This window comes from Pangasianodon hypophthalmus, chromosome 10 (genome assembly GCF_027358585.1).
Source record: "Pangasianodon hypophthalmus isolate fPanHyp1 chromosome 10, fPanHyp1.pri, whole genome shotgun sequence".
NCBI classification, from domain to species: Eukaryota; Metazoa; Chordata; class Actinopteri; order Siluriformes; family Pangasiidae; genus Pangasianodon; species Pangasianodon hypophthalmus.
The window spans coordinates 22,409,969-22,433,519 of NC_069719.1; the positions used below are offsets into that span (position 1 = coordinate 22,409,969).

At 39.4% G+C, this 23,551-nt stretch overlaps 1 protein-coding gene across 7 annotated transcripts; it reads left to right on the forward strand.

Annotated features, from left to right (window-relative positions):
• The first annotated feature begins 680 nt into the window (after positions 1 to 680).
• LOC113529717 (kelch domain-containing protein 1) lies at positions 681 to 23,492 on the forward strand. Of its 7 annotated transcripts, XM_026919115.3 has the most exons (14): positions 681 to 1,218; positions 1,830 to 1,900; positions 3,258 to 3,375; positions 3,772 to 3,884; positions 15,169 to 15,253; positions 15,331 to 15,414; positions 15,607 to 15,687; positions 15,959 to 16,017; positions 16,935 to 17,044; positions 17,732 to 17,804; positions 17,931 to 18,015; positions 18,186 to 18,238; positions 18,913 to 18,975; positions 19,056 to 19,165. In XM_026919115.3, the coding sequence occupies exons 1-13, from the start codon at positions 1,123 to 1,125 to the stop codon at positions 18,938 to 18,940; spliced, it is 1,056 nt and encodes a 351-aa protein (XP_026774916.1). In that variant the 5' UTR covers positions 681 to 1,122; the 3' UTR covers positions 18,941 to 18,975; positions 19,056 to 19,165. The 7 variants fall into 7 exon arrangements, with proteins under 7 accessions (XP_026774916.1, XP_026774914.1, XP_026774915.1 ...); XM_026919113.3 differs by lacking the exon at positions 18,913 to 18,975 and having other exon boundaries at positions 19,056 to 19,238; XM_026919114.3 differs by having other exon boundaries at positions 18,913 to 19,218.
• The last annotated feature ends 59 nt before the right edge of the window (positions 23,493 to 23,551 follow it).

Genomic DNA, 23,551 nt, shown 5'->3' on the forward strand with positions numbered 1-23,551 from the left:
TCTGTATATCTAATCATTACACTATATCGCTGTATCTCTCTTCATTACACTATATCTCTGTATCTCTCATCATTGCACTATATCTCTGTATCTCTCATCATTGCACTATATCTCTGTATATCTAATCATTGCACTATATCTCTGTATATCTCATCATTACACTATATCTCTGTATCTCTCATCATTGCACTATATCTCTGTATCCCTCATCATTACACTATATCTCTGTATATCTCATCATTACACTATATCTCTGTATCTCTCATCATTGCACTATATCTCTATATCTCTCATCATTACACTATATCTCTGTATCTCTCATCATTACACTATATCTCTGTATATCTCATCATTACACTATATCTCTGTATCTCTCATCATTACACTATATCTCTGTATATCTCATCATTACACTATATCTCTGTATCTCTCATCATTGCACTATATCTCTATATCTCTCATCATTACACTATATCTCTGTATCTCTCATCATTACACTATATCTCTGTATCTCTCATCATTACACTATATCTCTGTATCTCTCATCATTACACTATATCTCTGTATCCCTCATCATTACACTATATCTCTGTATATCTCATCATTACACTATATCTCTGTATCTCTCATCATTGCACTATATCTCTATATCTCTCATCATTACACTATATCTCTGTATCTCTCATCATTACACTATATCTCTGTATCTCTCATCATTACACTATATCTCTGTATCTCTCATCATTACACTTATATCTCTGTATATCTCATCATTGCACTATATCTCTGTATCTCTCATCGTAGCACTAACAAAAGGGACTAAATGACTCATGTTTTTCAATACACAATTTACTACGAATAACATTCTGTTCAAATTAAAGGACCACCGCTGCATACCGAGAACACCCCACAGGACCCGCCGATTTGGAGATCCAAACCGACGCACATTGGTTGTCGTTTTAAGGCGACTAGCTTCGGATGCGCGTTCCCGCGACGGGGGTGCTTTTCACGGCAGGGGTGCTTTTTTCGGCACAACACCTGTTTCATCATTTGCAGTGTAAACATTGCCATAACGGCAGAAGAGGAAGGCAGTTGTTAGATTAAAAATAATCTCTGAAACCAATGGCAGCATCAAATGGCCAACTTGTGGCGCGAGAAAGAAGCGGACACACGGCCGTGGTTTCAGAAAACACTTTATTTGTGTGGGGAGGTTATGTGGTAAGTAGAGACAGCTGCCTGTACAGACGCCCAGACTACAGTAACCTCAGCACACAGAGCGTTCCCCTGACGTTTGTGTAAGGTTCCCGTTTGGATATTTTTATTTATTTATTTGGTAGGGGGGAACCAAGTAATAACGTTCAAGGAACATTCATTTTTGTAACCAAAAAGTAATCTTCCCAGAAGGTTGAAGGAGGTTTTTTTTTTTAACAACCTAAAGAGAACCTATACAGAACGTTCTCTAATGGTTATTTTTAGGTTTTATTTTTATGACCATAGGCAGAGATTTTTGATAGACAGGAAGAGCTACATATTGCCAGATTTTAAAAGACCACATTGCAATGTATACGATTTGCAGTCAAAATGCATTAATGATTGCATTTAGAGAATTGACATTTCCTTCAAGCACTGGCAGATCCAGGGGCGGGGCCAGTAAAAATTAACTTTTGAAATTTGACATCTCTCTTGGCCTATGTGTAAGGCCTAAGACTTCCACTTTGGTGGTAATAACACTTTTATTAGTCTAAATTATTTTTTCCATTATGTATGGATCAATGTTGAATGAGGAAAGCTGTAACCTACATTTGTTCCCATTTTTCTGTATGCTTAAGTCAGTTGCTGATCATGAAGTCTTCCTCCCAAACAATGAGATCTGGTTATATGACCTGGACACCGGTTTATGGTATTATTTATAATATTGTTTATAATATCGTTATATGATGGATACAAAAAGTCTACACACCTGTGTTAAAATGGCAGGGTTTTGTGATGTAAAAAAAAAGAAAGAAACCAAGATAAATCATGTCAGAACTTTTTCTATCCTAAATGTGAAATTAGAATGTATAAAAATTAAGTGAAAAACAATCAGAAACATTTTAGGGAATAATAGGAAAATTAAAAAACATACAATAACGTTGCATAAGCATGCACACCTTTAAAATAATACTTTTAGAAGCACATTTTAATTTTATTACACCACTCAGTCTTTTTGGGTAAGAGTCTATCAGCATGGCACATCTTGACTTGGCAATATTTTCCCACTCTTTCTTGCAAAAACGTTCTAGATCCATCAAATTATACAGGCATCTCCTGTGCACAGCCCACTTCAGGTCACCCCACAGATTTTTAGTTGGATTCATGTCTGGACTATGGTTAGGCCGTTCAAAAACATTGATCTTCTTTTAGTTAAGCCATTCCTTTGTTGATTTGGATGTATGCTTTGGGTCATTGTCATGCTGAAAGGTGAAATTCCTTTTCATCTTCAGCTTGCTAGCAGACACCTGAAGGTTTTGCACGAAAATCGACTGATATTTGTAGCTATTCATGATTCCCTCCACCTTGATAAAAGCCCAGGTTCTGGCTGAAGAAAACCAGCCCTAAAGCATGATACTGCCACCACTATGCTGCAACATAGGTATGGTGTTCTTTTGGTGATGTGCTTTTTTTTGTACCAAACATTCCATAATTATGGAATTATTATACCTTTTGGAATTGGTCTCATCAGACCATAACACATTTTGCCACATGGTTTGGAGTGATTTAGTTGAGCTTGGATGATTTTTGTGAGAAAGGGCTTCTGTCTAACCACCCTACCCTATACTTTTGAACATGAGCATGAGACTGAATGTGATTGGTTCATTCTGAATACAACCACATCCCTAATTATAAAAGGGTATGCACACTTATGCAACCAGGTTATTGTAACTTTTTTATTTTGTCTATTTTTCCCTAAAATGCTTCTGATTGTATTTTACTTAATTTTTATGTTATAATTTCACATTGAGGGTGGAAACAGTTCTGACCTGATTTATCTTTGTTTCATTTTTTTTTTTTACATCACAAAAACCTACCATTTTAACAGAGGAGTGTAGACTTTTTACATCCGTTGTAATATTATACATGGAGGCTTGAGTATAATCCTTTTTAATCATTGTTACGATTAATGTACACAGACAGAACAACTGATGCCAAACATTTATACATTCATCATGCCTTAACATGGTCTAATGTATATTTTTAATCCATTAATATGTTTACAGGAAAAGGTGTGACATGAATGGGGAAGTTCCTCCATCCATGTCAGGTAGCTGCGGTTGCAATCTAAATGGAACCATGTATATATTTGGTGGGTGCAGTGATGATGGTCAGACCAATGAGGTAATCCCAGTGTCAGTCTCTTAGGCTTAAACCATATACACTATATGGCCAAAAGTATGTAGACACATGACCATTACACCCATATGTGGACCTTTCCCAAACTGTTGCCACAACGTTGGAGGCACACAATTGTTTCCAAAGAAGAGTGGAGGCCGTTATAGCTGCAAGGGGGGGACTATTAATGCCCATGGTTTTCAAGGTTCTTTATTCGTCACATACACTGCATAAATGTGATGTATTAATGTAGGGAAATGTTCCTTAATGCTTCGTCCCACAGGCACTAAGGAATAGGATGTTCAAGCACATGTGGCTACGATGGTCAGGTGTGCACATACTTTTGGCCATATAGTGTACTTGCCTTCTGGTCTAAATATTGTGTTGTATGTTTTGTTCTAGCACTATTCTGTCAATCTCCACGATGGTAAATATTCATGGAAGAAGTTAAGTCATTGCTTGGGGTTACGGCCCTCACCCCGAGATAAGCTTTCCTGCTGGGTTCATAAAGGAAGGTAGGAGCATGTAGGTAATTGGGCTGGGCGATATGGCAAAATATGCACTCACAGAGCACTTTATTAGGAACACTATACTAATAGTAGGTAGGACTTCACGTTGCTCTCAAAATAACCTCAATTCTTTGTGGCATGGATTCCACAAGATGTTGGTAACATCATTCCTTTGAGAGTCTGGTCCATGATGAGATGATTGCATCACGCAATTCATGCAGATTTTTCAGGTGCACTTTCCTGCTTCGAATCGCCCATTCTACCACATCCCAAAGGTGTTCTATTGGATTCGGAGCCGGTGACTGGGAAGGCCACAGAGGAACATTAAAATCATTGTCATGTTCATGAAACCAGTTTGAGATGACTTTAAACAATTCAAACTTTTGGTGCCAAATTCTGACCCTACCATCTGTATGCCTCAGCAGAAATTGAGTTTTTCCAGTCTTCAACTGTCTAGTTTTGGTGAGCCTGTGCCCACTGCAGCTTCAGCTTTTTGTTCTTGGCTGAAAGAACTGGAACATGAAGTGGTCTTCTGCTGTTGTAGCCCATCTGCCTCAAGGTTTGACATGTTGTGCATTCAGAGATTCTTTTCTGCTCACCACAATTGTACAGAGTGGTTATCTGAGTTACTGTAGCCTTTCTGTCAGCTCGATCCAGTCTGACCGTTCTCCATTGACCTCTCTCATTAACAATGCATTTCCGTCCACAGAACTGCCGCTCACTGGATGTTTTTTCTTTATTGTGCAATTCTGAGTAAACTTTAGAGAACTTTAGAGATCAGCAGTTACAGAAATACTTAAACCAGCCTGTCTGGCACCAACTATCATGCCACGGTCAAAATCAATGAAATAAATTTTTTGGTTTATGTGAACATTACCCGAAGCTCGTGGCCCTTATCTGCATTATTTTATGCATCGCACTGCTGCCACACACTGATTAGATAATTGCATGAATGAATAGGTGTACAGGTATTCCTACTAAAGTGCTTAGTGAGTTTATAATATCATAATTCATTCAAATACACATCTCTACTGTACTGTATATATGCATTACGATCTGGGAAAATTTGTCGGATGTCATATTTTTAAACTGTCCTTTTCTCATGAAGTGAATATAAACAAATAATTGGATAGCTACATGTGCCATAGTAAAATGGACATAAATATGGAATTAAATCACAGTACCTGAACCTGAATTTGTAATTCTTCAAAAAAAAAAATAAAAAAAAGGTTAATGTATTATGCTAGAAAACATGTAAATTTGATGTTTTTCATTTTTGGTTGAAAAAAATCAGGTAAAATAAAAATTCACATTAAAAATTCAGGTAGAAAAAAAAATCAGGTTAAATTAATTCAAGCAGTTAAAAGTTATGGAGTGAAAAAATTGGGTTGAACAATTTCAGATAAAACATCTGGTATACTCAGAAAGGTTTTACAGTATCTACAAGAGGCTCGTTGGGAAAACTGCTGCTAGACTTGGTCAGACATACCTGCGCTTTTGGCCTGGCCTATTAAATGCCCTAATCTGGCCCACCAAATGCTGGTCTTGTGGGTTTCTACCGTGGCTGGCTTGAGCGTGGATTTATGAAAAATAAGTCAGCTAGAAATCAACCAGTTGCTTATATTTTGAATAACTAACTCCTAATTGAATAACTAACACAACCACTTACTTTGATTTCATATTAAAAAAATGAAGCACAAGCAACATAAAGTTGGGGAACCCCCACTAGGCACCATGCACTACTATGTCTATAGTCCATAAACTGTGACTAATAAATGAAGTCCCCACTCTATGAACTTCATAGGTGTGTTGTAATTGGCCAAGATTAAATTCAGTTAGAGCCTGGCTTGTTTGCTCTTTCTGAGTATTAAGGATATTTTCTCTGAATTACTCGCCCTGAATTTTTCTCTTCTCGATTTTTTAAATGCTTGAATTTTTTAGCCTGAATTTCCAAATGTCAAGCATTTCCAAAAACATCAAATTATATAATAAGCCTAATCAATTCTGTTTGTAATAATAATAATAATACCAGCTGCCAGAATGTCCATGACACACCTGCTCTTTTACGTCTTCAAAACAGAGAAGACTGCTTATAAACTCTCTACAGGTGGCAGCAAACGTTTTAAAACTTTTAAATGATAAATAAACTTTTAAATGATGTACAGCACGGGCGCTCCTCCCCCTCCACCACCTGGGGCAAAACGGCCCCCAGACCTCTGTCCGACATGTCAGTCTGCAGAACAAAAGGGAGATAAAAATCAGGAGAATGCAACAGCGGGTTCTCACACAAAACCGCCTTTATCTGGCAGAAAACCTGCTTGGACAGCTCCGTCCACTGTACTGGATCTGGTGCCCCCTTTTTATTAGGGTCAGTCAGTGGGCTGGTGATGTCTGAAAAATTAGGTACAAACCTCTGAGTCAGCCAGCCCCAGGAACTGACTCACCTTTTGATCTTGGGTCTCAGGCAGGCTGCAATCTGTCTTATCAGTTTGGGAACGCACTTGCCCATGGCCCAAGTGGAAGCCCAGATACCGTACTTCCACCCATCCAGTTGCACACTTCTTTGGGTTTGCTGTGAGTCCTGCCTGTCTCAAGGATCTCGGACAGCCCTCAGACGTAAATGCCACTGCCAATCATTACTATAAAAGATTATGTCATCTATATAAGCAGCGGCATATGCATAGTGTGGGTGGACTATTCTGTCCATGAGACATCGCTCCAGACAACTCAAACGGAAGGGTGACAAAATGGTGTAACCTAAATGGAGTGGAAAAGGCCATTTTTTCACAATATATTGGAGTCAAGGGAATCTGCCACAACCCCTTGATTAAATCCAGTGCCAAATCGAGCTGCACATAACCGATCAAGCAGTTCATCAATGCGCAGCATTGGGTATGTGTCAAATTTAGACACGAGTGTTGACTTTTCTGAAGTTCGCACAAAAATAGACTTACACGTCAGTGTTGGGCACCAAGACCAAAGGGCTGCTCCAATTAATGTTGGATGCCTCAGTTACTCCCATGTTGAGCATAGCCTTGAATTCCTCCCAAACCACAGCATCCAAACATCCCAGTTCACTACAACACTCTATGCCCGTGAACCCTCCAGATCTGTTCCTTTAACTAAGAAAAAAATATTCACAAAAGGCTTTACTAACCAATATGTTTTCCAGACAGTAAGGAATTACAATAATCCAACCTAGAGTTAACAAAAGCATGAACTAATTTTTCTGCATTGTGTAGTGACATTATATTTCTTATCTTAGCAATATTTCTGAGATGAAAGAAGGCTATCCTAGTAATATTATCTACATGGGCTTCAAATGAAAGACTGGAATCAATGATCACACCAAGGTCTTTTACTACATGATGAAACAGAAAGGCCATCTAGAGTTACTGTGTAATCAGAAAGCTTACTTCTAGCTGCATATGGTCCTAGTACAAGTACTCCCGTCTTGTCAGAATTAAGTAAAAGAAAGTAAATGAGCATCCGTGTCTAAAGTCCTTTACTCATTCCTTATTAAGCTGGTGTCTCTCATCTGGTGTTGCTGAAACATACAACTGTCATCGGCATAACAGTGAAAGCTAATACCATGTTTATGGATAATTTTGCGCAGAACATATATGAAGAAAAGAGCAGTGGGCCTAAAACAGAACTTTGCAGAACACCAGACTTTACCTTAGTATGTGTAGAGAAGTCACCGTTTACATCTACAAACTGATAATGATCAGTCAAATAAGACCTGAGCCAGTAGAAGACCGTTCCCTTAACTACAACAACTCCAACAACATGACGAGGCCCATGCCAATTCTTTGGAAGGGGACTTCGATTAAGGGTAATGGGCACAATGGCGGATTCACCAGCTGACATTCGCAACAGGCCACACACCTTCTGCGTGCATCGCGACGAATACCCCGCCAATAAAAATGAGCGATTAGTTTTTTATCCTGTCCTAGATGCCCCACCATGGGATTATAATGAGCTGCCTGAATAACATTTCCCGACACCTCTTCAGTACCAACAATTCTTCCTTAGTTTGAGTTTCCTGCATCACTCCATATAACCAGTGTTTAATAACTGAAAAGTATGGGTGGGATAGTGCAAAATTGGACTGGAATTGTTGACCATCAATTACTCTCACTTGGTTGAAGGTGTGCCTCAGGGTCTCGTTGCGTGACTGCTCTGAGTGGAATCCCTGCAAAGGGTGGAGGGGCAGAGTCCTCCCCACTCTCTGTGGCCCCTGACACGGAGCTGACATCGACGGCCCTGGCAACACCTCCCCAGCCAACACTATGCATAGTCCACACCGTGCCTCACTACTGCAGGACGTATCCACAAACACTTCTCTTACTAATGCCTGAAACCCTGGCCAATTTGTCCCAAGTATTAGTGGATGGATGAGGCAAGGACTAACCGCTGCCTCCACTGTATGCTTTTGCTCCACGAATTTAATAGTGACTGGCACCAGCAGATAATCGTGAACATCTCCGGCAACACACCTCACCTTCACCAGTTGTGCATTTCCCAATGGCCTGCATTGAATCAGGCTTTCATGGACAGTGGTCTGGTTACACTCTGAGAGCATACTCACACTAGGCTCGGTTGCCTTGTACCGTGCCCAAGCACGATTGTCCCCCTCCCCACTCCCACCGCCTGCACTCACATTGCACTTAACGTTCTGGGCCTGAGCACGCTTAGGTCATTACGGTGCAACTTTTTGTTTTGAAGAAAACCGGAAAAAAACACTCTCGCACAGCACAATGGAGTCCATCATTGTAACTTTACTCTGTGGTTTATTTGGAGTCGTTTGGGGCGCAGTGACACACAGCCCTCTCACATGCATAGATTCCCTAACAGATTTATCACTTATGCAGTGCAGCAATTTTCACTTAATCATGCTGCACGTATCAGAAGATTTTTACGGAGGCAGCTGACGTTGAGGAAAGAATTTGCAGCTTTACTCGCTGACTACAATTCTCGTTCGTCAATAAGGTGGGAATCAGACCCATTATAAACCCAAATATTCTCGAATTAATTGAAAAGTGTATTCTTCAAATAGTAATAGCCACATTCAGGAAACAATGCCTGTGGAGCAACATGTAGTGATATTCATCTAGAAACTGGCCACAGTTCAGAACCATCTCCCATTTATTTGGGATTGGCCAATCACTATTGCCAATCATGTTGCCTCTGAAATTGTGAACAATTTGTTTTCCCTCTACATCAGAACACCTTCTGAACATGAAATCAAGGTCATAATTCAAGATTTCGGAGCCCGGTGGTGTTTACTGCAATGTGGAGGGGTTATTGATGGGATTGATATTGGGATTTTAGCTCCAGCTGACAGCCCTGCAGAGTACTACAACCATAAAAGTTTCTATTCTCTTGCAATGGTGCCATGGTTGATGAAACCATACCCTGAAAACCAACAAACAACCCCTGAACAGATCACCTTTAACAACTGGCTCAGCAAGGCATGGATGACTGTGGAGAGGGCATTTGGCTGTCTTAAGTGAAGATGGCGGTGCCTAATGAAGAGATATGATTGCCACATCAACAACATCAACACTATCATCACAGCCTGTCACGTGTTTCACAATTTTTGTGAAGTTAATGGTGAGGAATATGATGATATTGATGTTCATGTTCATGAAGAAAATGAGACCCATGAATGGAACCTTCTTCATCAAACACCATGTCAAACACCTCAAGAGATGCCTTGTGTTTGTATTTCTCAAATCTGTAGAGCTATTTTTGGCAGATACTGGCAATAAATTCATATTGATCATGGTCTTGCATTTTTTGATGACATGAACTTTAAATTTTTTGGCTGATCCTGGCAATAAATTTATATTGTTCATTCCAAGAACAACATGGACCTTATTGGTTTATAACAGACAAAATGTCGGCTAATGGCCAAAATATGTTTTATTCAAGGCAGAGTCTTGAAGTACTTCCAAGTGGTAATATGTGAAAATAAAAATATAAGTGGTCACATACATAGTGAAATATATAGGCCATATATTAGGTAACTGTGTCAAGGCACTATTGGGAAAACAATGCTGTGTTTTCCCAATAGTGCCTTGACTCAATGGTACACTAAAAACAGCAGTACTTATGCAATGGTAGCACTACTTATGATAATAGGATGCAGTATAGTATGTAGTATGTATGTAAGTATGTAGTATGCATATGTTATGTATATTGTGGTAGCATTACTTCTGAACATAGAATAAAAGTGCATTATAATGAACATTCTTCAAAATATGAAAAATGAATTAATAACCCAGTGTTGTTCATACAGACCTACCAGTCAGGTCTGGAAGTATTTGGACAATGACAGAGTTTTTGTGATTTTGCCTTTAAACACCACCACAACAGATCTGAAATTAAACAATCAAGATGTGATCGAAGTGTAGACTTTCAGCTTTATTTTAAGAGGTTCCACAAAAATATGGCATTTACCATTTAGGAATTACAGCCATGTTCAACAAAGTACTTTCATTTTCAAGGGCTCAAAGGTATTTGGACAAAGTGACATAATTGTAAATATAACCATAATTTTAATACTTGGATGAAAATCCTTTGCAGTCAATGACTGCCTGAAGTCTGGAGCCCATGTTCTCAAAACTGAAATTCTGAGTTTCCTCCCTGAAGATGCTTTGCCAGGCCTTCACTGCAGCCACCTTCAGTTGCTGCTTGTTTGTGGGCCTTTCTGCCTTCAGTCTTGTCTTCAGTAAGTGAAAAGCATGCTCTATTGGGTTGAGATCAGGCGACTGACTTGGCCATTGAAGAATATTCAATTTTTTTGCCTTCAAAAATTCTTGAGTTGCTTTCACAGTATGTTTAGGGTCATTATCCACCTGCAATGTGAAGCGGCGTCCTATAGGTTTTGTAGCATTTGGCTGAATGTGAGCAGAGAGTGTAGCCCTATACACCTCAGAATTCATCTTGCTACTTCTGTCAGCAGTCACATCATCAATAAACACCAGTGAGCCCGTTCCATTGGCAGCCATACATGCCCATGCCATAACACTGCCTCCATCATGTTTGACATGGTTAGAGAGTCAGACTTGTAACCCGAAGGTGAACCTGAAGATTGTGGGTTCGAGTCTCAGGTCCGGCAGGGATTGTAGGTGGGGGAGTGAATGACCAGCGCTCTCTTCCACCCTCAATACCACGACTGAGGTGAGACCCTTGAGCAAGGCACCGACCGAACCCCCAACTGCTCCCCGGGCGCCGCAGCAAAAAAAAGGCTGCCCACTGCTCCGGGTGTGTGTTCACGGAGTGTGTGTGTTCACTACTGTGTGTGTGCACTTGGATGGGTTAAATGCAGAGCACAAATTCTGAGTTTGGGTCACCATACTTGGCTACACGTCACTTCACTTCACATGATGTGATATACTTTGGATCATGAGCTGTTCCTTCTTTCGCCATACTGTTCTCTTCCCATCATTCTGGTACAAGTTAATCTTGGTTTCATCAGTCCAAAGAATCTTATTCCAGAACATGGGAGACTTTTTTAGATGTTTTCTGGCAAAGTCTAATCTGGCTTTCCTGTTCTTGAATGTTACCAGTGGTTTGTACCTTGTTGTAAACCCTCTGTATGGTTTACATTAAAGAAGGTGTCTCTTGATTGTAGATTTTGACAATGATACGCCTACCTTCTCTAGAGTATTCTTGACTTCTGTTCATGTTGTGAAGGGGTTTTTCTTCACCAAGGAAAGGATTCTGCAATCATCCACTTTAGTTGTCTTCCGTGGTCTTCCAGGCCTTCTGATGTTGTTGAGCTCACCAGTGCTTTCTTTCTTTTTAAGAATGTACCCAACTGTTGATTCTGCCACACCTAAGGTTTTTGCTATCTCTCTTATAGATTTATGTTGTTTTTTTCAGCCTATTGATGGCCTCCTTCACTTCATATTGGTAGCTCCAGTCAAACAGCTGCCAAATGCCAACTCAATACCTGATATCAACTCCAGACCTTTTATCTGCTTAATTTGTCTTGAAGTAATGAGGGAATGGACCGCACCTGGTCAATTAACTTCTTGTCAGTCAATTGTCCAAATACCATTGAGCCCCTGAAATTGGAAGTACTTTGTTGAAAATGGCTGTAATTCCTAAATGGTAAATGCCATATTTTTGTGGAACCTCTTAAATAAAGCTGAAAGTCTACACTTTGATCAAATATTGATTGTTTTATTTCAAATCCATTGTGGTGGTATATAAGGGCAAAATCACAAAACCTCTGTCATTGTCCAAATACTTCCAGACCTGACTGTATGTTAGGCCCTACTATTTTAAGGCAGTGAAACAAAACAGCAGGTATAACAGGCTTACAATACAAAACAAAAGCAGCATTGTAATTACAATAAAAGTTGTAAATATAAACTAATTACACAATATTGACTGTATGCAAATGAAGAACTAGGCCTATAGCTTAAAGATTGTGTTAAACCTGTGTAGACTGAACATTGCTGGTCAAGGTAGGCTGGTGGTGTCTCCTCATGGGCAGAGTACAAATAGTACAGAGGAGGGGGATGGTGATATTGTGAATGTGAGGGTGTGCGCTGCTGGAATGAAGGCATCATAGCATCAAGAATTCTGTTCATCATTTGCTGGAACATCCTGTTTGCTTCTTGGCATTCCTCCCTCTGTACCCGTCATCCAGTTATCGAGCATCTCCTTCACTTGCTGGTGACGCAGTTGCTCCCCTTGCATGAATTCATTATGCTGTTTCTTTTGCCATAAAGGCTGCCACCATGTCATTCACATTTGTCTTCATCTTCCTCTTCCTATTCTTGCCCTGCTCTGAGGGTGTTCTATCAGGTGTACTATCTTGTGAGTTTCATCGCCAGTGAGTGACTGATCTTGAATTGAGTGATGTGACTGTCAAAATAAAAGCAAAATAAACATTGTAAACACAAATATAAACATTTGCTCATCTTAATACTCATAGGCAAAGACCATATGTCTGCATGTACAGATCTTGAATGACTGAGCGTCAGCATAGCCATCAAATAAGAGCTACCATAGCTAGCATAACGTTACTCACTGGTCAGTGGGCTTGCCAGTCCAGTGTCTTCCGTAACATCATCAGATGGTGCAGATGGTGTTCCCAAATGCAACTCTAAAACATTAGGTTCGCTACTTGGTTTAAGGCTGATTATTTTGTCGACAACGTTGTACCACTGGACTTTATCCTTTTCAACTGATGAGCTGTCAGCTTTACGGATTGCATCCCGTACCTTCAGATACTGAACCTGCAGTTTTTTCAGCTTGTCACGACATTGCTCAATGGCTCTTTGGTGTCCACGAGTACGAAGATAGTTGCAAATTTTACCAAATATCTCAGAGTTCTTGTGTGTTGTATCCAGTTGTTCCTGCAGTTGTAAACACTGCACCTCTGCTGTAGACCAAAGTGATCCCTTTGCTGCCACGTTTGTAAAATGGAACGGTTGCATCATTAGTCAAGTCAAGTGGAGTTTATTGTCATTTCAACCATATACAGCCAGTTAGTACATAGTGAAACGAAACAACGTTTCTCCTGGACCAAGGTGCTACATAAGACAAACACAGAACAACACAGAACTACAAGGGACTACATAAATTAACGTCATGTTTAGAGTTCTATGCTCAGCCAAGGTTAGCAATCACACTAGATGTGTACCGTGCCTTAGTCCAGCTAAACCGTGCCTGAGCCCACATCTTCAAGCAGGCCTGGAGACAGTTCAGAGTATCAGGCCCAGGCACAGTATGGAGCAATCACACTAGTCAAACGAACTGGACTTTGGGAGTCAAACGTGCTCGGGCAGGATACAGATCGTCTAATGCGAGTACACCCTGAGTCCACCAAGCCCTGATATGTACTCCCTTGTATACTCACTGACACGTGGTATGTTCCTGCTCCATCAGGGGAGGCCAGCGGCAGGTCAGGGATCTGGATCAGTGTTCCCGCTTCCATGAGGATCCTGGAAATGCCCAGCTTTCCCACCATGCCTGCAAACCTGCTGGGCTTTGCCCCAGTCCTGGTGGGCGCAGAAGGTTCTACCTGTGTAGAGAGAGAGGGAGACGTGGGGAGACATCAGAGATGAAAGGGGGGGTACAGGGAGGAAACCGGGTTCAGGAGGCTGGTTTTGGGGCCAAAAGGGAGACCCATGGACCAGCAATCCTCCGCCAGCTGAATGGCTTCATCGGCGGACAAATTGCTCCAATACTACCAGCTCAATGATCTGTTCCATGTCCCGTTCCTCTGCCATCACCCACCGGTGACAGGAGTCCGGTGATAGGACCGTCTTCTTGATGCTTGAATACTCCAGCTGCGTCCATGGCGGCAGCTGCTGGGCGGCAAGCTGGGCTTCCCCTGATAGCAAGGGAAGGAGTCGCAGAGCCAATTCCTTCTCCGGTCATTCCCACACAGCTGCCGCATGCTTGAGCAGCTCCAAGGAGGCCTCTGGATCATCCGTGGAGGCCGACTAGGTGAGCGTCAAGTGGACCGATGGCAGGGGACACGGCTGGAGATACAGTGGGCTGCAGCAGCTGTTGGAGTACCCGCCGGCTCTCGGCCTGCTCCTGCATGAGGGCTTCGAAGTGCCATTGCTGCTAGTGGTGCAGATCGAGGAGCATTTGTTTTTGGGTTTGGTGGAGGATGGAGAGGGACTTGACAGTCTCACCAAGTGGGGAGGTTTCCATGGTGTCGTCTGAGTCTTCCCAGATCCTGGGTTTCAACGCCACTGTAGAACCCCAGTGTGTGAGGGTGCGGAGAAAGACTCGGGAGGCAGGCAGAATTTTACCAGAGCTCCGGCCTCATGTTTATTCTGTCCGTGTTTTTCAGCACCCTTTCAAAAAACCTCAACAAAAAAGGACAAATCAACAGAAGAGGGTCCATCATGGACTTGTGGCTTTCGCTGTGTGTGTGTGTGTGTGTACCAGGCACCACCAGCTATGCCACCTTCTGTCTTGTTAAAGCCATCCCTAAAAGCGCAAAGAGACACAGTAGACTGGCGGTAATAAGACAGGTGAGAATCATCACACGTTACCTGAGGACCTGCCTCCTCTCCGTCCATACCTGACGCTCAACCACTCCCCCGCTGCCACAATATAATAATACGTTACCACTAAATCTGACAATACACCTAATATGCATAGGAAAATGTGCCATAATGTAATTTTTCATGATAATAATAATGATAGCATCCTGATATGGCATGCCTACTTAGTAGATAGGCTTATTCCACCTAAACTCAAACTATTTCCAGTGTATCAATGTTAAAGCACATTGTGTCTTTGACAGGATTATTTACTTTGGTGGATATGGTCATAAGCTTCTCAGTGAAATCAGCAACCCAGACACTTTCATTGTGGATGAAGCTTCTTGGGTAATTTATCAGCACATTTAATTTAGATCGAGGCAAATAAATATTTAGTTGTTAGCACTTCATTTCCCTTGTTCAAGGCTGAAGACATCTTTTGGGGTTGGAACAGTGAAGTTCATGTGTTTGACCCGGGATCAAAAGGTTGGACAGAACCACAAACACTTGTAAGACATTTATATACTTCTAAATTAGATAAAATTTATACTGTATGTGTATACAATTCATAGACATTTATTTCAGCTTGTGCAACCAGTGCCCAAGCATTAAATCATATGAGGAGTAATTAATGTTTTCTTAATCTTAGAAATACTTTTGCAGGAATTTTAAAGCTGACTAATGACTCTTGCTTGACGTAGGGACATGCCCCTGCCCCGAGGGCTGCCCATGCCAGTGCCACCATAGGTAATAAAGGGTATGTCTGTGGCGGACGAATAATGGTAGGTCCCCTTCAATGCAATTTCATTATTATTAATACATTTTGCTACTGAATGCCTCTTTGTATCTCTTTGAATATCTGAATATCTTTTTGCAATCTTTGTGGATCAGTGAAGTTCTCTTTAATAATATAATTATCCCTATACATTTATATTTTGTACATTCCCTATGTTTACCAGACAAGAGTCTAAATATGAGGGTTGTTTAAAAAAAAAAAAAGTTGCTAAATTTACAGTATTTTATAGAATGTTGATATGTATTTCATCTTGACAGGAGACAAGAAAATGTGATCTTCATTGTCTGGATTTAAATACATGGATGTGGTCTGAAATGTAAGAAATTTCTGTACAAGCTATGGATCTTATTTGAAATGTTCACTCAGTCTGACTTTCCAGAACATTTGCAAATGAATATTTGCTTTGTTTTGCTTAGAAATATAGATTTGATGCCTCTGTATGTTCTTTTATGCTTATGACCAGTCATTACAGCTATATATGCTATATGGCCAAATGTATATGGAAACCTGACCATCACACCCATATGTGCTTGTTGAATGTCCCATTCCGAAACCGTCAGCACTAATGTGGAGTTGGTTCCCCCTTTCTGCTATAAAAGCCTGCACTCTTCTGAAATGGCTATCAACAAGATTTTGGAAGATGGCTGTTGCTATTTGCCCATTCAGCCACATGAGCATTAGTGAGATCAGGCACTGATATCGGATGAGGAGGGCTGGCATGCAATCAGCATTCCAATTCTTTCCAAAGGTGTTCAGTGGGGTTGAGGTCAGGGCTCTGTGCCAGCCACTTGAATTGTTCCACTTCAACCTTGGCAAATCATGTCTTTATGCAGGTGCACATGCACCTTTGCACATCCTGTCTTATTGTCTTACTGTACTACTTTGTTTAATTTACAATTGCTTTTACTATTTTATATTTGTGTGTCTGTGTTTTATATTGTTGCTTTATGTTTGTCTGACGAACACAGGGAATACCATTATAATCTCGTTGTTTTTGGACCTCACTTTGTGCACAGCGGCATTGTCATGCTGGAACAGGTTTGGGCTAGGTCCTTAAGGTCTAGTGAAGGGAAATTGTAATGCTGCAGCATACAAAGACATGCTAGACAGTTGTATGCTTCCAACTTTGTGGCAACAGCTTGGGAAAGACCCACATATGGGTGTAATGTTCCACATACTCATACTTTTGGCCATATAGTGTACTTAGGTTTTTATGTTTTTCCTATTTTTCAGTGTTCCAACCAGCACACTTCCTTTGGGCCGCTCATGGCATACGCTAAATGCAGTTTCGGACACAGCACTCTTTCTCTTTGGTGGACTTAGTGTGGATTGCAGACCCATGAGTGAGTTGGTCCTCTATGATATCATCACTTGCATTTATATTTACCTAGTTCAGCTTAGTGCAGTTCTATCATACTTCACTGTTGCTATCAGTATGCACACTTGTCAATACACATCATTTATTAATATGTCAAGAGAGCAAAAATCAGTTTAAAACTTAAATAAACAAATAATCAGATAGAATGATAAATAAATGCAAATATGGAATGCGATGTTCGTCAGTACAACTGTAGTGTGCATACTGGAATAATATAATCATGCCACTGGAGACAAAATCTGAACATAGTACCTGACCATATGAAAAAACACATTTATTGTTTTTGGTCTTGAAATGAGGCTTGTTTAATTTTTCACTTTCCACAAAGGTTTTCAGGTTGTTTATAACTTATTGTTTCTAGATAAACACTCGATAAAATAACTAAAATACTCTTGGCTACCTTTTTATATTTTTATTCTCCTACCCTTTGATGTTAGAAGGACAGGGTAAGACAATATCACCTTGTATAAACGTTGTTTTTTTTAATGTTCTGAAATATCTGTTATTTTAGGTATTAGTTGTAATAGTATTTAGTGTAGTGTTTGTTTACACTTCAGAAGTTTAGAGAAATATTATGGATAGGTAGCCAGGTGAAATACAGTGTTTGTTTGCACCAAATAATTGTCTTCATTTCAGTTACACTTCTTTGTAGGTGATGGTTGGATGTTTGATCTGAAGACAAATGAATGGACAGAAATTAAGCATTCAAACACGGACGAACCACGGTAGGAAAAACTATAAATCTATAAATACTTGCAAAGTATTTCTATAAAAGTTATTGTGTTATTGCAATTCCTGCTTTGGGAACAGTTATTTTCTGGGTTTTTTTTATTTTTTATTTTTTTATTTAGGCTGTGGCACACTGCTTGCTTGGGAGGGGACTCAGATGTTATTGTGTTTGGAGGAAGCCATGATTATATCCTTTTAGTGGACTCTGTAAGTCAAATGCACCACATCACCCGATTATTTTAATATATTAATATTATTATTCAGTATTCATGATCCTAAATGTCAAATGAACAATGCTTAAAAACCCAAATCAGCATCATATTTGCTCTTAGATTTTACTATAGATGGAATTTTATACATTTGAATTTTCTCTATAGGGTCATTGCAATGACATTCTTGTGTTCCAAACCCAGCCTTACTCACTAATACGGTAAGAAACATTCATTTTATGTCCTGCCAGTGTTGAAGTTAGTTTTGAGACAGATGATTAGCATTAAATATTTTCAGTGTCAACCCAAATACTGGAGGACTATCTTAGGAGGCTTATTAGATTTTATAATGGGCAACAATATTAAAATTGTACTTTAATACACTATATGTAGTGTACAAGCTCATTATCAAATATGTGCAAGGCTTTGATTTTTAGGAAAAAAAGTATTTATTTTAAATAATAAAATAATTATCATAATTTTAAAATAATATTAATAATTATTAATAAAATAATTATCATTATTTTATTATAATCATTAAATAATAAGATAGAAATGGATAATCACGTCAAGTAATAACATGTCTATGAACTCTTACCTGAAGTAGTTTTTTAAAAAACATGACATAGTGAGGGACATACTGAAAACTAGGCTGATATAGGTTATATATTAGAAACCTTTAGATTAAAATATGGCTTTTAAGCTATTTTTAAGATTTTTAAGATATTTGAATATTTGAAGGCCTTTATGCAAGAAAACATGCCTTTATGCAAACTGCACAAGACAAAATACTTTAGGATATACAGCCCTGAGGTTCAAGTCAAGTCAAGTGTTTTTTTTATTGTTGTTCCACTATATAGCTAGTATACGTCAGAATGAAATGTCGTTTTTCCAGGACCATGGTGCAACACAGAACAGTGTGAGATTGAGTGCAGGACAATGTGCGAGACGAGTGCAGGTTAAAGCTAATGTTACTGTTGCTTTATTTACAAATGTTGTGTCACATGTAACTAATCATACAGAGTTATATTATTACAGGTTATGTGAGGACTTCATTGCAAGCGGTGCAAAAATGTTTCAGACCCAGCTTGCAGGTTTACCACCCAAACTAAGATGCAGTATGCAGAACAGGATAACCTTTTTCAGGTCAACAAGAAAGTCACGGAAAGTCATCAGAACACTGGAGTAATTTCTCTGGAAACACAATATCATGTGGACAATAATGTCTATGATGTCACTGTTTTATCAGTGATTCAGTGCTCTATCACATAGAAAATGTACTTTTTCTATGTGATAGAGCACTGAATCACTGATAAAACAGTGACATCATAGACATTATTGTCCACATGATATTGTGTTTCCAGAGAAATTATATATATATATATATATATATATATATATATATATATATATATAATATATACATACATATATATATATATATATATATAATATATATATTATATATTAATTTTTCTAAACTGCTCCATCACATAGAAAATGTACTTTTTCTATGTGATGGAGCAGTTTAGAAAAATTAATTTATAATAGCACTTCAGAAAAATGTATTTATAATAGCATTATGGGTTTTATTTGATATTTGGGTAATGTCCAGTAAACAATGCTAAATTTTCTTTTGAGGAAGTTTCATATATGAAGCACTTTTTGTTGCACTGTGTTGTTTATTACAGGGACAGAGAAAAAACTGTGCTCTGAAATGTTGGAAATTCAAGTAAAAGAAGAAGATTTTATGACATATGATCATGTAATGCAGCATGGATAAAATACCTTTGAGACATTTTTCTTATTTTGAGTGAATTTACGTGATATTGGAGAACAGATAATATGGGACAAATTAAGACATTTTTGTTTACTTACTTGCTTGGTTCAAACTAGTAAGTTTTGCATTAACATTCAAGTTATTGACTTCATGACAGAGGGGGCAAGGTATCATCACTGTCAGTGTTATCATGATTTATTCATCTCAGGTTTTACCAAAAAATGTTGACTTTTACTGTTACTGGCCACTAAACAATGTGTCCCGTATTCCATTTGCAAGAAGAACTGTTTCCAACTCAGTCTACACTAAATGCCCTATCATACATTCTTGGAAAAACAAAGTAGGTTTTTTTTATATCTATAACTGAAAGAATGGTCTACTGCATAAGTTCAGAAATATATAATGTCATACGACACTTGCTTCATAGAAGATCGATTACCAGATAAAATAAAAAATTGTCTGGGAAATAAAATGATTGTTAAAATACAATACAAGGCCGTCGGCCAACTTTTCGTTTCGTGTGTGTGTGTATAGCGTCTGAGGTTGCGTGTACCGGTCTCTTGTATTTATGGTTTTATGCTGGAAGATTTTTGGCAAGTTACACAACGTATCAAAATATGTTTCCTATATTTTCTGCTGGAAGTTTTTTCTGATAAGATCACAGTTTTAAAGTAGACAAAAACGCGCCCATATTGTAATAAATCGTTTTCCTAAACCTTCAAAAACTGTCCTAAACAGTGGCCCAAACAGGCGGATTTATTTCCAGTCAGGCAAAGCAAAGACACGCTCAAGTGCGCGAAGCTTCCGTCTCTCCAATTAGAATTGAAGACCAGGTTTCCATGGCAACGTAAACACTGAGCTGCTGAGTTAAGCCCGAACGTGAAAACTATTTAGCTTAATTTCTTAAACTTTAATTTAGTTCATAAACTTTAAAGTGAGTTAAGATTGTACTCTCTGAATTTTCCACGTCATAACACAGGATACCGCTATATTTTAACTGTTGTTTCGACGTCTCGAACGTATTTTATACAGTAGTTGCTATCCCAGCTAGCTATTTCTGTGCGAAATTTATCATGGATTTTGGCAACAAACTAGAAGAACTTAATATGACGACAGACGAAATAAACCGTTTCAGTAAAGCCATAAAGGACAAGAAGTTTCGTGAGCTGCTCCATGAGTACGCCCAGGAAATAACAAACCCTGACAACAAGAAAAAGTATGAGGAGGAAATCACACAGCTGGAGCAAGAGAGGGGCGTGGAGGTAAAATTTATCCATCCCAGTGCCCACCATGTGCTGAAGACCAGTGTGAATGGAACAGAGAAGTGCTTTATCAATATTTGCTCAAATAACCTAATCAACAAGCCCACATGTGAAGTCAGAAGAGCTGAAAATGGCCAGGTTGGGCAGTGCTGGTCACTGCCATACAGTCTAACACCTGGCAGGCCTGACAGAGACGGCAAGGGCAATAAGTGCATGATATACGATGTCGTTTTTCATCCAGACACACTTTACATGGCAGGCAAGAACACAAGATTCATGAAACTTGTGAACAGCACTGCCACACAAGGGGTGGAGGATGCCTTTAAAGTCACACTGGACAAAGCCAATATGTTATTGAAAAAAATCCAATACAAAGGTGTGCCTCAGCCAGCTGTAATACGTAAACCAATCCCTGGTCATCCCAGGAAGGAAGAGTCCTCTCCTCATCACAATGCTTTCCCTATGTCTTACCCAGGCACTATGCTAATCAAAAATCCCAAACCCCCCTCGTCTTCTTTTACCCAAAGTCCTATCAAGCAAAGTTCTTTACTACCTATACAACCACACTACACTATCAAATATAGATCATTGGTGGATTTGCAGGACTACAGATACTCCAGAGACTCGGCTCCAAGTCCACGCCCAAAAGAGATTGTCATTACCATAGATTTACCACTTGTCAAATCAGCAGCAGATGTTGACCTAAATGTGACTGACAGAAAGCTGGCTTTAGAGTCTCAAAAGCCAGACTACAAACTAGAGCTACAGTTATCCTATCCTGTGGATGCTGACAAAGGAGATGCCAAATTCAACAAGGCTAAAAAGCAGCTTATCATAACTCTAGCTGTACGGCCAGCTAAAAACCCTGCTGTGGTTCATGTTGAGGGGAATCAGCCTAAAAGTGATGATATGATGGGGAGTCCAGATAAAGTGGATGAAGCAGTATATGATGCAGAAGTGGTCAAAGATGAACAGAGTGAGCTGAACATCTCAGATGCAAGTTGTCAAGCACAGCCTCAGGAAAATAGGCCTGTACAAGAAGAGGAAGAAGATACTCATTTCTCCTCTATGGAGTTAGAAAGTTATAAAATTAACTCCTTGGAATTCAAATCTAAACCTTTATATTTGGCCAGGGCAGATGCAACACTCACCTGTGAAATAAACAACGCTGAGACATCCAGACCATTGGACAATGCTATGAATGGGCCAGAAAAGGGTTTCCTTCCTGATGTGTATATATGTACCCAAAAGATGTCCTTAGAGCCTCATGCTAATAAAGAAACTGAAAATAATCAAGACAAGGTAAGAAAGATTAGGTTTACCAAGACCCGTCTTCAGCTTCACGTATGCTTGTAATAATTAAAAGCCATATTGATATGAAATTTATTTACACTATTTAGAGCACATATGCACCTTTTTCACAACTGATCTTATATTGGGGATGTCTTATCAGCAGAGGACTGGTGTGGTGCAGCTTTTCATCCAATCAAGAGAAATCTGATTCCACCTGTTTAATCAATTGAGTTTGGAATTCAGTTGACTCTCAGATGTGGCTCCTGCTTGATTGGAATGAAAACTTACTGCCACACCAGCCCTTTGTGGATGAAAACTGGATGTCTGTCATATACAGCATAACTCTTATCTTGATCTTGTTTTTCAGGAGAACCTTCCCTCGGGCACTAAATCAGTACAACCTTCTGTCCAGGCACCTGCTGTAAAACTTGAAAACTGCACACAATTATCTTTTATGGATAAAATAGCAAATGGGTCACAACTCGAGGTTCCTGTAGTGGAGTCACAAATGAAGCAGACTGCATCGCATTTAGAAGAAGCATTACGTGATGTTCAAAATAGTCCTGCCAGCCCATCCAATTGGGTAAAGGGATCTGAGGTGGAGCCATCAGTTATCAGTGAGGGACCAAACCAACTGAATTCTCCATTAGACAAAGACACTATAAAGAGTTCATGCAGATTTAAAGTGATTGGGGAATTGACTGAAGATCAAAATAGCTTTGTCAAACTCAGTTCTGCCCTAGTGCCACTGAATGAGCAAGTGGATAATGTTGATTCTTCCAAACAGAGCATAACAGATTCCAGTATTACCACTCCTGCCATCCTTAGAGAGAAAAACCCTGAAGATGGCAGCGAGGTTATTATTATTGACCATACCACTTCTGCTGCCCTCTCCTTCCAGAACTCTCTATGGTTTGCACTTGACTAACAACATGGCTTGCTTAAGTTTATTTATGGCCAACATATTTTATCAACATGTGCTTAACATATATTTTATTAGTTTATTATACATTTGTTAGTGATGTTATAGTAATAGATCACTAATGCTTGACATTGGTACCCATCCAAAGAATTAAAAATAGTGACTTATAAGATTTAAACATTGAAAGTCAATAAATAAAAGCCATTTCTCTGCTTTAATGGCTTTGTTTTTGTTTTTCAGTCTCAGCATGAGGTTTTTTCCATCTTATATTTCCATC

Bases quoted from the DNA above. Each gene is read 5' to 3' on its own strand.
- LOC113529717 (XM_026919097.3), top strand. From the start codon at position 20,871: ATGGATTTTGGCAACAAACTAGAAGAACTTAATATGACGACAGACGAA. The intron at 22,362-22,719 runs GTAAGAAAGATT...CTTGTTTTTCAG, and splicing joins CTGAAAATAATCAAGACAAG to GAGAACCTTCCCTCGGGCAC.